The sequence below is a fragment of the Monoraphidium neglectum genome (assembly GCF_000611645.1).
Source record: "Monoraphidium neglectum strain SAG 48.87 unplaced genomic scaffold scaffold01348, whole genome shotgun sequence".
NCBI lineage: Eukaryota > Viridiplantae > Chlorophyta > Chlorophyceae > Sphaeropleales > Selenastraceae > Monoraphidium > Monoraphidium neglectum.
The window spans coordinates 2,162-15,449 of NW_014012280.1; the positions used below are offsets into that span (position 1 = coordinate 2,162).

The 13,288-nt window shown below is 63.4% G+C and overlaps 5 protein-coding genes across 5 annotated transcripts; 3 read left to right on the top strand and 2 right to left on the bottom strand.

The window, feature by feature from the left end:
- Positions 1 to 233: 233 nt before the first annotated feature.
- MNEG_7560 (hypothetical protein) lies at positions 234 to 3,081 on the top strand (the record flags this gene model as incomplete). Its single annotated transcript, XM_014043963.1, has 6 exons — positions 234 to 247; positions 1,237 to 1,420; positions 1,582 to 1,682; positions 1,886 to 2,156; positions 2,298 to 2,445; positions 2,720 to 3,081. The coding sequence occupies 6 exons, from the start codon at positions 234 to 236 to the stop codon at positions 3,079 to 3,081; spliced, it is 1,080 nt and encodes a 359-aa protein (XP_013899417.1).
- Positions 3,082 to 3,779: 698 nt separating this feature from the next.
- On the bottom strand, positions 3,780 to 6,103 carry MNEG_7561 (hypothetical protein; the record flags this gene model as incomplete). Its single annotated transcript, XM_014043964.1, has 6 exons — positions 3,780 to 4,418; positions 4,568 to 4,706; positions 4,941 to 5,021; positions 5,178 to 5,221; positions 5,405 to 5,761; positions 6,032 to 6,103. 6 exons carry the CDS (start codon positions 6,101 to 6,103, stop codon positions 3,780 to 3,782), a joined length of 1,332 nt encoding a protein of 443 aa, XP_013899418.1.
- A 793-nt stretch (positions 6,104 to 6,896) lies between these two features.
- On the top strand, positions 6,897 to 9,392 carry MNEG_7562 (cystathionine gamma-synthase; the record flags this gene model as incomplete). The annotated part of the gene is made up of 7 exons (XM_014043965.1): positions 6,897 to 7,158; positions 7,302 to 7,459; positions 7,664 to 7,727; positions 7,888 to 8,053; positions 8,252 to 8,337; positions 8,588 to 8,821; positions 9,229 to 9,392. The coding sequence occupies 7 exons, from the start codon at positions 6,897 to 6,899 to the stop codon at positions 9,390 to 9,392; spliced, it is 1,134 nt and encodes a 377-aa protein (XP_013899419.1).
- Positions 9,393 to 10,023: 631 nt separating this feature from the next.
- MNEG_7563 (hypothetical protein) lies at positions 10,024 to 11,998 on the top strand (the record flags this gene model as incomplete). The annotated part of the gene is made up of 3 exons (XM_014043966.1): positions 10,024 to 10,055; positions 10,263 to 11,171; positions 11,392 to 11,998. 3 exons carry the CDS (start codon positions 10,024 to 10,026, stop codon positions 11,996 to 11,998), a joined length of 1,548 nt encoding a protein of 515 aa, XP_013899420.1.
- A 1,025-nt stretch (positions 11,999 to 13,023) lies between these two features.
- Positions 13,024 to 13,254, bottom strand: MNEG_7564 (hypothetical protein; the record flags this gene model as incomplete). The annotated part of the gene is made up of 1 exon (XM_014043967.1): positions 13,024 to 13,254. A coding segment is annotated over one exon (231 nt), but the record flags the coding sequence as incomplete, so codon positions are not given.
- Positions 13,255 to 13,288: the final 34 nt, after the last annotated feature.

Consider the following 13,288-nt stretch of genomic DNA (forward strand, 5'->3'; position numbering starts at 1 on the left):
ACGGTTTGGCACACCGTACAATGACGTGCTGTGGCATAGCTTATTCGCCAATGTCAGGAAAGTGCTGTCTGATCACATCTAACAACCTGCAGGGAGTCATCTCTTGTCTGGCTAGGAGAAAGATGACTCTCTCCCAAAATGCAGCCATCAAGCAATTGGTTGCAGCTTGACAGCCGGGGGGGGAGATTGGGGCGAGAGCCACAACATCGAGCAGCAGGTTGGCGCCAAGCAAAATGCTTGATCACAAGTGAGCCTTGTGTTTGGTGCAATTGTTCGCTGTCTGTTAGAATGATGTAATGGATCAACATGTCTCCCTAGCCGACAGCACCTGAGATGCGGGCAAGGCAGTGCCAGTACTAATTTGGTCATTGCTAAGCTGTACGGCCGTGCTCTGGGTATCATGTTCACGGGCAGTATGTCATAAAAAGCATATTCAATTGAGTGACTGATCCGCGGCAATATCCGTGCGTGCCGGCACAGAAATTGTGCGATGCGGAGGAGGAAAGCGTCTGGTGGCAAGTGGCCAACCAGATGGCAACTTCACACCGGCAGGAGCAAGAGATAGCGTTGAGCATGCAGACGACACATATTTGCTCCTTTGATGATGGGTTGTCAGGTTCGCTCGTCTCTGCGTTCATGGGTCGGTCGTACTGTAGAACTGTGCAGTATGATAAGCTGGACGCTGGGCTGGGTCACTGTGACTGGGCACACCAGCCACGCTTGCAGTGCAGCACATACACGGGACGTGTTCTACTATGATTGAACTTAACGTGCCTCCCTTGTAACTCGATTTGATGATATTCTAGCTCAAGCCAATGACGAACTGTGAATTGCGCGCCTGATCTTCAGCGCACCAAGGCACCATTGGCACTTGTGCTTGTAATATACATACCAAAGCTGTTGAATTCACCATCACGTAACGAAACCGGTATCAAAGCATTTCAGTGCAAGCTGCGCCAGCCTCGCCGGCAGTGACATGCTGCTGCGACGAGTATGCGCGCTGCGCCTGGCGGCGGCTCGCTGCTGCGGGGTGCAGAAGGCGCTCCCAATGAGCCCTAGCCAACGCAGCAAAGGTAGGAGTGGCACGTGTTCGTGGGGCACGTTCCTGGACGCGAACCTGTGCAGCCAGGGGACCTTCCTCCTGCGCCCGACATCCGTCCCCATCCTGGTGATCAGCCCAGCAACAATCGGCCCCCTCGCAGGCTGGGTTGCCGCTGTGCGCTGGCGTGCGCGCAGTACCAACACGTCCGTGGCTGCCGGCAAGGCTGGCCTTGGCTTCGGCACCAGCAGCAGCAGCAGCAGCAGCAGCAGCGGCGGCGGCGGCGGCGGCGGCGGCGGCGGCAGCGGTAGTGGTGGCGCCAGCCACAGCAAGGAAAGCACTGGCAGCAGCATGTACGATCAGCCAGAGCTTTATGACGAGGTGAGACCACCGCAAGACAGCTTCTGATACCACAACGGCCCCTCGCAAGCCGGCACGTGCCGCCTTCTTGCACATAGCGGGAGCAGTGTCAGGCCCCACAGTTTTTACGCTCACATCGGTGTGTCACACGGTGCGCCGCATGTGTGATCCCGCAACTCCAGGTTTTCGGCTTCCGCAACTTTGAGGCTGAGGTGGCGTTTGTGCGGGCGGCGTACTCGCGCCACTGCAAGGGGCGGCCGCTGGAAACGGCGCTGGAGCTTGGGTGGGTGGCGCGGATCCGGCGGCCGGCAGCGTGCGCAGTTGCACTCAACTGGGCGCGGCAGCAGTCCGATGTCACGGTGTGGCTGCACGCGTGCTCACGCGATGCAAATTCAGAGAAGCTGTGGCTTTTGTACCAGCCCCAAGCGGCCGCAGGCAGACGCCCTCGCATCACAGCCGTGTTCTCTCCCTGTTGCACGCTCGCAGCTGTGGCCCCGCTCGCCACGCGACGCTGCTGGCCAAGTCTGGCGTGCGCGTGTGGGCGCTGGACGCGAGTGCCGCCATGCTGGACTACGCACGGCGGCTGGCAGGGCAGGCGGGTGCTGATGTCACCTTTGTCGAGGGCGACATGGCGGGCTTTGGAATTGAGGTGCGGGAGCTGCTGCTGCTGCTGCTGCTGCTGCTGCTGCTGCTGCTTGGTTGCAAGGCCGACACCTTTTGCATGAGCGTGCCAAAGCCGTGCTGGCAGATGTGGCGGGTATACTTACTATGTGTGAGTGAGTATCCAGGCCGCGGCGCTGATGCTCTGGCCACGCACTTGGGGTCATCGCATGCATGTGTGGTCCACCCCACCCACCACACCTCCATATTGTGTGCGATTTCACCCCACCCCGCCCAGGGCCTGGAGGGGCGCCTCGACCTGGCAATGTGCCTGCTAGGAACCTTCTCACACATGACCACCAACGACCAGGCCGCAGCTGCCTTTGCCTCCGTTGCGAAGCACCTGCGCCCGGGGGGCGTGCTGCTGCTGGAGCTGGCGCACCCTGGTGGGGAGGCTGGGGTGCAGGGCGCAGGGCTGCGGCACGGGCACTGGGCGGGCATGCGGAGGGGGGATGCCGGCTGCAATATCATGGGCAAGGCTAATCTTATCATTGGTGTACTAACGATGTCTTAGTAGTGCATTCTTGGCACGCTTTCTGCCAACAATGCTTGGACATGAAACACAGTCATGCAAACTGCGCATGCACACCCGGCTCCTCCGCCGTGGCGCCTCTCTGCTGACGCACGCGCCACGCCGCTGGCCTGCCTCACCCCACCCAGGGGACCTGTTTGACGGCACCCTGATGATCGGCGACGAGGGCGGCGAGATGTGGGAGGCTGACTCGGCCAGCCAGGGCGGCAAGCTGCTCATAGAGTGGGGCGCCGCCGGCGACGATTTTAACCCAGCGACCCAGGTGCTGCGCCGCACGGTGTCGGTCTGCTGCATGGAGGGCGGCGAGCCGGGGGAGCAGCTGCACGAGTGCGTGGTGCCGCAGCGGTCCTTCACGCTGCAGGAGCTCGACCTCCTGGGGCGGCTCTCTGGGTTGAAGCTGGCGGGGGCGTATGGGGACCTTGACCTGAAGGTGGGCCTCACGCATGAGGACGCCTACCGCCTCGTGGTGGCCCTGGTCAAGCAGGGCTGAGCGAACAACCGCTTGCACACGTCACTCGTGTAAAAGCCAACCACACCTGGATGCCTGCTTACTGCAATTACAAGTTTTGGTTGTGGCAGGAGGGGAATTGTGGGCGGTGACGCAAGAACCATCTGTGGCGGTGGGGATTGTAAAAGCAATGCAGCACAGCTTTGGGCTGCCTATAGATGATGACTATGATACGCGTGGGCATACAAGGCGCGGTGCGGACACAGTGCTTTGCGATGGCAGGGAATGCACGTTCAAAGCTATTGAGGTCTGGCTGGCATTGCACCAGTACAATGGCATGTTTGACTCCACGTCCAAAGGAGTCTAAAACACCCTTGCCTTGCCACAAGCCCCATCGCAGCTTGCTCAAACAAACACAGCAGGCGGTGCAGCATGGGCGTGCATGCCAGGGCTTGGTGCACCACAGAAAGCCACCGTCGCGGTGCCGCACGCATGAGGGCCCTTGCCTGCCACTGAGCAAACTTGACCAAACCTCAGACCATCAAATCTGATTGGGTGTGCACGATCAGGCACAATCGCAACGCCTACACCCCAGCACGCGGAGTGAAACCCGCAAGCCACTCTCTGGCCAGCACAGCGCCGCTTGCGTGGGTCGGGGCGCCTCCTCAAAAATCCTGGATCCAGGCTTGGCAGTCACCCCCTTCCGAAAAGAAACACAAGATCCCAGCCCCCGCAGCCACTCAGGCAGCCACGCCCTCGGAGGTGCGGGGCGCGAGGCCCATGCGCTGCATCATGCGTGCCTTGCGCGACGCCTTGCTGCTCTGGTCGCCCTTGGGGGCGGCGGCGTCCTCAGGGGACGACGCAGGCGCTGGCGCCGCCTTAGGCTGGCCCGCCTCCTCCTCTGCCGCCTCGCCCTGAGTCGCCGCCGCTTTGGCCTTTTTGCCGCCGCCGCTGCTCTTGCGCGGCTTGCCCGCAGCCGCCGGCTTCTTCACCCCTGCCGCCTCAACGCTCTCTTTGCCCACCTTGGCCTTGCCGCGCCCCTTGGCCTGCTGCTTCTTAGGGGTCTTCTGCCGCTCCTGCTGCTCCTCAGCCTCGGCCTGCTCACCCCCCTGCTCACCCCCCGCCGCACCCTCCTCGTCGCCGCCCTCTGCCCCCGCGCCTGCGGTCTGCGCGCTCGCGTCGCTGCCGCCGTCGCCGCCGTCTCCGCCGTCTCCGCCGTCGCCGCCGTGCAGCCAGGCGCCCCAGGCGTGCTTGGCCTTGCGCGCCGCGATGTCCTCCTCCTTCTCCCCCGTCACCAGGTGCACCACGTAATCGTGGACGTTGGAGAAGCCCGCGGCGCGCGCCATGAACACCACCTGGGCCGTGGGCTCCAGGCTGGCCTGGAAGGGGAAGGTGCCGCCGGATTGAAGTTGGTTGGGACAATGTGAGGGGGTGGAGACAAGGGCATGCTTGACGGGCTGGCTGGTAGAGAGGCAGGACCAGGGGCACGAGTGGTTGCCCCGCGAGCGCGACCGCCCGCCCCGCGCACCTTCTTGCGGCAGGGGCCGCAGTTGCAGCAGGTGACACAGCCGGGCCCGCAGGAGCCGCGGCAGGGGGGGCACACCCACGCCCCGCTGACGGCTGCCTCCTCTGCATCCTCCCCGTGGCGGTTCTTGAGGCACTTGTGGCTGGGGGTGGTGAAACAGATTTGAGGCGGCGCAATGGGCCAGGTTATGTTGGTTTGGCATAAACCTGTGAGGTGCATGCAGCTTTGCTTGCTGACGCAATTGAGACGCCACAGGTATGCGTACGCCTCTTGACGAAGAATGGAGCGCCACCTCCCCTGTTGCACCAATTGCGCCAACCGCCCATGAGCGCACATCCTCGCGCCCGCCCCTCCCTCTGCCACATACACGACGCACCAGAAGGAGTAGGGCATCTTCCCCTTGCCGCACTTGGGGTTGGTGCAGGTCACGTGCGCCTCCAGCGTCTTCTGGCGGCACCTGTGGGCGGCGACATGTGGCCAAGCGCATTACATCTGGGCGCTAAGAGTCGGCACCACAGGGCAGCAAACCACTGAACATCTGCCGGGTGCTAGTCCGGCCCCATGCATGCTGACAGCTGCTATGCAGCCTCGTCCTGGCTCCCCCCTTGCGCACCAGTGGCAGGTGACGCCAAAGGTGGAGTCGTACACTTTTCCGCCCTGTCAACCATTGGCGTGCGGCAGGGGCTGTTGGACACTTCTCGGCGTTATTGCCCTCTGCAGCACAGCGGCCCAGCTTGAGCGACCAGCGCGAGTCCCTTCCACTGAGCATGTCCCCGAGTGCACGCGCATGCGCAATGGAGCCAGCTCCAAGTGGTACATTCAACCCGTTTTCCCCCTCACCTGCACTCGCACCCCCTTGCCAGAGTCCTTGGGCCCCGCCTTCTTGCCCTCCCCGCTCCGCTCCCCGCGCCCTTCGCGCCGCGCCTCCATCTCTGCGCGCAGCTTCTCGGCCGCCTCGGCGTCCAGCTGCAGCATCTTGATGCGCTCGGTGTAGTCCACGGCCTCGCGTGGGCCGCGGTCCTCGCGCTCGCTGTCGACCAGCTTGGCGTAGTTGACCTCGGCCTTGGGCCGCTGCGAGCGCCGCACCTCAGCAGGGTCCGCCGGCTCAGCCGGCGGCGCGCGCGCGCGCTTCGGCTTGGCCGGCTTGGCATCTGCAAGCTCCTGCACGGCGGCAACTGAGTCATGGATACCGAGCTCCTGGGGGCGGTGGGTGGACAGACGGGAGCGGAGAGGTGTTCAAGGCGCAAGACGCGAGGTGGCATGAGGCGGCGCGAAGTCCGCACCAGCAACGTTTGGTGTGCGGAAATCGAACCGCGCTGCGCGCGCAGCTGCAAGCCCAGCAGGCACACCCTTTGAAGTTTTGGATGCATCATAATTCTTTGTGTACGTCAGGAGAGCGTGCCCATGCCCCTCATGTCGCGCATTGTTGCCCTGGCCCTTCGTGCCAACTCTGAGCGAGCTGCTCACCGCAATCTTCTGCTTGTTTGCTGCTATGCGCGCCTCTCTCTCGAGCTCCAGCTTTGTCAGGCCCTCCGCCATTGCTGCAGAAGCAATCAAACTTGGGTGTTGACTTGCTTGCTGATTGGGGTGCTGCTCTTGTGCGGAGTGGAGTGCAATATGTGCGAGACACTAGTGCACGATGGTCCGGGATCGCTGTTTCGTCGCCGCAGCGTTCGCGGCCATTGGTCCTTCGAAATGCAAACTCGCCGACGGTTCTGTGCCGCCATATGGTACCGTACTGTATGCAGGTCGAGCGACGTTGTTTGTGTTCACGAACACGGCACATAGTTGCCGTTGGTTTTGTGCTGTGCTGCGTGCACCATTCATACTGTACAGCGACGCAAGATGGCCGAGTCAGATCTGCAGGGCAGGTCCGATCGAAATGAGGCAAAGCTGTGCCAGCTTGGTCGCATTACTCACCTGTTCAGTAAAGCATGCGGACGGCGCTTGAGGCTGGGCGGCGCCACGGCGTGCCGTTGCGGGGGGTGTCATCATGCAGTTGTCGCGGGATGATGCGTCGGCTAGTGTCATGAAACAGGCTCACAGGAGCCTTATGAGCTGAAAGCATGACTTCATGCTGATGCAACTTCACCACAGGAATGGAACGCCGCAAAGGCAGCACGGTCTGCAGACAGTCGCCGTTCAGGCTGCGTCTGCCCAGGGCCGGGTTCTGGGCGCATCCGTTCCGCCCATCTTCCAGGCCGCCACGTTTGAGGTGCGATGCAGCTGTGTGCTGCTGCTCGCATTGCAACTTCATGGTTGGGTCAAAGCTGGCTTAAGCAGCAAGCGCATGTCAAGCAGTCGTCACCTGCTCTTGCTCCCACTCAGCAACATGCGCTTTCAAGCCGCAGAACCAATGTCCGATCTCCTGCCCCCTACCCTCCAGTTTGAGGGCACCGAGGAGGGCTACGACAATGTTCGCTACACGCGCTGCAACAACAACCCCAGCCAGACCGCGGTGGCGGCACACCTGGCCGCGCTGGAGGGCACAGAGGCGGCGCTCCCGGTGGCATCCGGCATGGCTGCGATCAGCTCAACTCTGCTGGCCCTGTTGGAGCCAGGCGCGCACATCCTCATCGTGCGCGGCCCGTACGGTAAGTTCGCGGGCCGGGGGCGGCGAGGGGTTGAAGAGGGGTCGATGCGCATGCTCAGGGCGCACATAGCAGCAGCCGGCTGTGCAGCCGCCAGCATGTGTAAGACTGCGGCCGAGGTTTCTGTCATGCACGCGTGCTTGCAGGCGGCACGCACGATCTGGTGGCGTCCCTCCTGAAGAAGTGGGGCGTGACGTCCAGCGCGGTGTCCCCTGAGGACGGCCCGGAGCAGTGGGAGGCGCTGCTGCAGCCCGGCAAGACGCGGCTGTTCTACGCTGAGGCCATCAGCAACCCGCTGTGCGAGGTGGGGGCGTGCAGGCAGAGAGCGAATCCAGCCCAGTGGCCGGGAAGACACGTGCTTACGGGGTCTCAGCACCTGATAAGGCCCTGTGCAGTGAGCCACTGCATTGGGGCCAGAAGATGAGCACAGGCGCGGCACCTGCCGCCCCTGCAACGATCATTTCAAACGACCGCCGTTCGAATTCCATGGGCCCCCCTCATTAATCAGGTGTACGACCTGGCAGGCATTGCCAAGTTTGCCAGGGAGCACAAGCTGCTCAGCGTCATCGACGGTGCGGCACAGGGAGCATTTGCCCCGCCAGCGCCTGCGCGCAGCCGTGTTCAGGCTCGACAGCAGCGGCGCGCCCTCGAGGGCCTGAGGCGGCGGCTGTTGCAGCGACAGGCCCCGCGAGACTTTCGCCTGCCCTGCCTCCCCGTGCCGCCGCCCTGCAGCGACGTTTGCGTCGCCGGTGAACCTGCAGCCGGCCAAGCTGGGCTTTGACATCACCCTGCACAGCGCCACAAAGTACCTCAACGGCCACAGCGACCTGATCGCCGGGGTGGTGCTGGGGGGACAGGAGCTCATCGAGACCATCCGCGTCACGGCAAACGTCCTGGGGTGGGTGCGCTGGTGTTGGGTTGGGGTAGGGAGCATCCCAACGGAGGTGAGCCTACATGTGCGCCCGGGAGCCCTCTTCGTGTACTTGCGCCTTTGTTTCTGGCTTTAGTGGCAGGCTGGAGTCTGCACGCACCCACCAGCTTGCCTGCGGTTGGGGATCTGACCGCCGCCTCCTGCTTGCGCCACCTGCGCACACAGCCCTGCGATCGACCCGCACTCGTGTTTCCTGCTGTCCCGGGGGCTGCGCACCCTGGGGCTTCGCGTGGAGCAGCAGAATCGCAACGGTGAGGCCCTCCTGCAACGCCCGGCACCGCTCCCTGCGCATCCTTTGTGCCACTCAAACGCCCACTCTTGTGGTTGTGGCATGCTCAGGCCACCACTGACCATGTACGCAATTGTAAAGCCCATACACTTTTTGCGTGCCAACTTGGTGGGTTCACCCCCCCAGCCTGGGCCATGGCATTGCCAAGCACCGTCACTGGACGATACCTGCCCACACTTCAGTGGCCCATCCTCCCGCACCCTGACTCACAGCCCTGGCCCTGGCCCAGTTCCTGTCGGAGGCGGGCCCCAAGGTGGCGGCGGTCCACTACCCGGGCCTGAAGTCCAGCAAGCACCACAAGCGCGCTGCTGAGCTCTTCACCAACGGCGGCTGCGGGGGTGTGTTCAGCTTTGAGCTGGCAGGAGGGGTGGATGCAGCGGAGGCGTTCCTGAAGCGGCTCCAGCTGCCGCTGGTGGCGCCTTCCCTGGGGGGCGTTGAATCGCTAGGTGGGCGCGCAAAGAGGGTTGATGGGCAGGGATTTTTGTGCTTCAATTGAGGAGGTCATTTCAGCACGTCTGGTTGAATTGCAATCGATTCTAGATCCAAACACACACACACACACACACACACACACACATACACACACACGCACACGCACGTACGAACGCACGTCGTGCACGTGCATTTCTGTTTGCGGCATCACTCACTCACCCACCCACACTCACACCTGCTTGCATGCCCAGCCGCAAGCGTGCATGCGTACACACACCAACACCAATATCACCAACAAGCATACACACACATATGCACCATTAGCACACAAACCTGCACATGCACGCAGATCCAACACCCAATTGCCCAACATGCCCAACACGCCCTCTCCGACCCCACCACCCCGTCCGCCCCTTGCCAGTCACGCGGCCAGCAACGACGTCCCATGCGGGGCTGACCGCCAAGGAGCGTGCGGCAGCCGGTATATCAGACGGCCTGATCCGCGTGGCCGTGGGCGTTGAGGCGACGGGAGACCTGCTGGACGACTTCAGCCAGGCCTTGGCGGCGGTGCCAGGCGCTGCATGAAACACTTATGGCTTTTCGTGCTCGATATGAGGCCTGCTCGCCGTGCGCTGCTGCAAGTGGCTTGCCCTGTACCTTTGTTGAAAAGCATCTGCGCTGTACCTAATCACATTGCTGGATGCCAGAACTGCCCGGCCTTGCAACAAGTGAGTGACTTGTGTTTCATATCGGTGTCTAATACACTGGTTCTGCTAATGCGCCTGTTGTTGCTGTGACTCCCCAGCTGTGTACGAACAGCATGCGGGGCAAAGCCCGCCCGGCAGACACAGAGAACGCACTGGCATCTTCACAGGGATGTTTGCGCCGCAGTCCTGCAGCCCACGTGATTTGTAAGAAAAAATTGTTGCGAGAAGAATGAGCGTGTGAGCAGCGCAAATTGCGACGGAACGCGCGTGCTGGTGGGTGCATAGCGCCCACACAGGCAGCTGAGCGGAGCTAAGGTAGCTAAAACCGCTCAGGGGCAGCTAGTTCCGCCGCGCAAATCTGACAACGTCCACTCTCGAGACTCATGCATCTAACGTTCTGAAGTCCTTCCAGCACATAAACAGCCTTGCCACGCCCGAGCTCCCCGGAGAGCCTCCGCAAGCTTCGACCGGTCACGATGGAGGCCTGCGAGCCGTCCCAGCAGCCGAGAATGTTCTCTATGCGTAGCTTCAGACTTTCAAGGTGAAGCAGAGGAGGCCCAGGCACGTCGGCGGTGGATGGGGCGCGCATGCTCGTGCTGACGGAGCAGCCATGCCACTGCAGTGGCCACGTGGCTGCAGGGCATCGCAGCACATCTTCACATGAAGCAGCGGTCGTGAAGCAACAGTAGCAAGGGTTCAGACTTGAGACACCTTTTCTCCCATATCCCCACACCCTTGGCCTCCACAGCCTTCTGCGGCTTGACGTGCCAAGCAGCTGCGGCGATGCTGCCCCAACGGCCGCGCAGCTGAAGCCCGTGTCTAGTGGCGCCCAGGCCGCCGTAGCTGCGGCCAGCGCGCATGCCGCTTCCAGCATAAGCGCAAAGCTCAAGGGGCTGCTGCGCCTGCGCGGCAGCGACGACGCCGAGGCCACCAGCCGCGACGACACACACCCCGTCGCCCCTGGCCAAGCAGTTGCCACAGACCCTGCTGGTGATGAGTGGTTTGACGCGGTCGGCGACGCCACCTGCGTAGTGGAGGTGACGGGCCGCCCCTCCTCCCCTGCTGCCGCCGCTGACAACGACCAAGGGACGGCGGCCATCAGCACCACCCCCGCCACTCACATCGGCGACGACGCGCCCAAGGAGGCAACAACGTCCTCATCAGCGCGCCACTCCTTCCTCGACCTCCTCATTCCCACCAGGCTTCGGCGCCGCCAGTCCGTGGCAGCCAAGCAAGCGGCGGCCGCCGAGCAGGAGCGGCAGCTGCTGGCCGGCCTGCAGGCCATCCTGGTGGCCTCTGCCCTGACCCGCTTCCGCTCAGGCCGCATAATCGGCATGGGCGGCGAGGGTGAGGTGCGGCGCGTGGAGATCGACGGCGTGCCCTACGCCCTCAAGCGGGAGGACCGCCCCTCAAAAGAGGCCAAGTGGGGCAGCAAGATTGCGCGCCGCCTGGGGGGCCTCGTACCCTGGGTGCAGACGCCGCTGGCGTCCTGGGTGGATGAGCGGCGGGGCAACGCATACCACCTGTTTCTCCTCGCGGAGGGCAGCCTGCACGATGCGCTGCTGGGGCTGGAGCAGCAGCGCAGCCGTGAGGCCAAGACCACAACCGCTTCCATTGACATCACCAGCGACAAGAGCGGCAGCCTCATTGCGGCACCGTCCTGTGCTCCCATCGCAACCGCGAACCCCCGTCGCCGCCACTACCAGCACCAGCAGCGCCTCCCCCACCGCCTTGGGCAAGGTGCAGGCCTGGCTGCGCTCCAAGCCTTTCAGCCGCGCCAGGCCGTCAGCCGCCGCCGCTTCCGACATTGCCAGCAGCACCGACGACAGCCCGTCGTCATCTTCCTCCGCCCCTGTGGGCTGGACGCCCCTGCTCAGCCCCAGCGTCTTCTTCTCTGTGGCCGCGCACTCTGTCCTGGCGCTGCGCCGCGTGCACCAGGCCCGCCTGCGCCACTCTGACATCAAGGAGGGCAACCTGCTGGTGGGCCGCGACGGCTACCTCACGCTGAGCGACCTGGGCGTCACCGGCCGCGCACGCGACCACGGCCTCGACACGGAGAGCTCAGCCTACTACATGGCCCCGGAGCAGCTCGCGCCCAAGTCGCTGCAGTGCTCCATGCGCGTTGCACTCGCCACTGTGGGGTGCGCGCTGCGCTGCACCGACAGCCGCCCCATCGACGTGTGGGCGCTGGGCATGACATTTGTGCGCCTGCTCGTCAACCCGGCTGACTATGAGAGCGCCTATGACGCCATCCACGCGGGCTGCTGGGTGCCGCCGGCCCACGTGGGCCCCGAGCTGGCGCACCTCCTGAGCTGCATCCTGCGGCGTGACCCCGCACGCCGCATCACTGCGAAGCGCATGATGCGCCACCCCTTCTTTGTGAGTGTGGACTGGGCGGCGCTGGATGGGCATGGTGGTGAGATGGCTGTCGACCTTGGGCAGGCGGCGGCGCTGGGCAGGGCCTGCTACGGCTTTGCATCCTGAGCCGCGCACAGGTCCTTTTTCGTGTTCAGTGTCAAGGTGTGGGTAGCTGTGTTGTGGGGCGGCATGTGCGTGGTGCGGAAGCTGGACAGTGGACTGGTGGTCGGGGCTTAGGATTTTTGAGGGTTGCCTGTTCGGCATGCCATCATTGAGCACATGTGTCGATTTTTGCAGAACATGAGCCAGTGGTTTTGCAGCTCGCCGCTGTGGGAGCCTTGAGCTTGGCACCCCAATTTTAGTAGGGCAGCCCAGTTTTTGAGCGCCTAGTACATTGCTGCAAGGGCATCTGCCCAGCGCAAAGCATGACAAAGTGCTGTGTGTCCGCTTTGACAGCCCCTGCCCCTTTATGGCGCCGACTGCCACTCGCCGAGAGTATGATAGGCGGCCTAACATCAACAAACGTCACAGCTCCCCCACCCAGATCAACAGCATCCTGTGGTTTTCATAACAGCTGCCCTTGAAAATGCGACGTGTGCGTCCCGAGGCTGTCCACACCTTTGGATTCCCACCTCAACAACACAATGCCAGATGCATTGACACTCCTGTTGGATTTGCAGCACAATACTTGCTCGGCTCGCCTTGCCCTGCCTCCAGGGCAACCGCTGAGACACAAATCAACGCATCAGCTATGTGATGAGACATGGCTGCCATGACCACGGCACCTGAGAACACAACTGTAAACTTGCCATTACACCAAAAACTGATCGGCACAGCCTGAGATTGAGCGCAAACGGCGCACAGAAAGACGGGCAGTAAGGTGGCAACGCTGCTGCCCCCACCATCCACTCAAAAGCAACATGCGAGCAAACCCGGACACACCCGACCGATTCGGCAGGCCCCCATGCGGCACGTTGGCGCGCACAATGTGCGCCGACGCTGTCCTGGTGGCGTACAAGCGCCGCCGAACCTTCCATTGCTTTGCAGCTCCGCCGCCCCTGGGATGACTTCCGTAGCAATCCGCCGTCACGTGACGCGGTTGATCCCAGCGCGGCGCCGCCTCGAATGCAGTGAAGCAAGCCTCAGTCCCGTCACCAGCCGCCCCCCTGCCTGGCGGCCGGGGGCCTGTAGCCGCCAGGGCGCCTCTCCTCCTGGGGCCTTGCGTCACCGTCCGCGGCCGCGGGGCCGGCGCCGGCGCCGGCGCCGCCGCCATCTCGATTGCGCAGGTGCGGCGGGACAAAGGCGCCGCGGCTGGGCGCGGGCCTCTCGGCCGCAGGGGCCGCCGGCCGCTCGGCGGGCGGCGCGCGCTCGACCGGGGGCCGCTCGGCAGGCGGGGCGCGGTCGGCAGACGGGCGG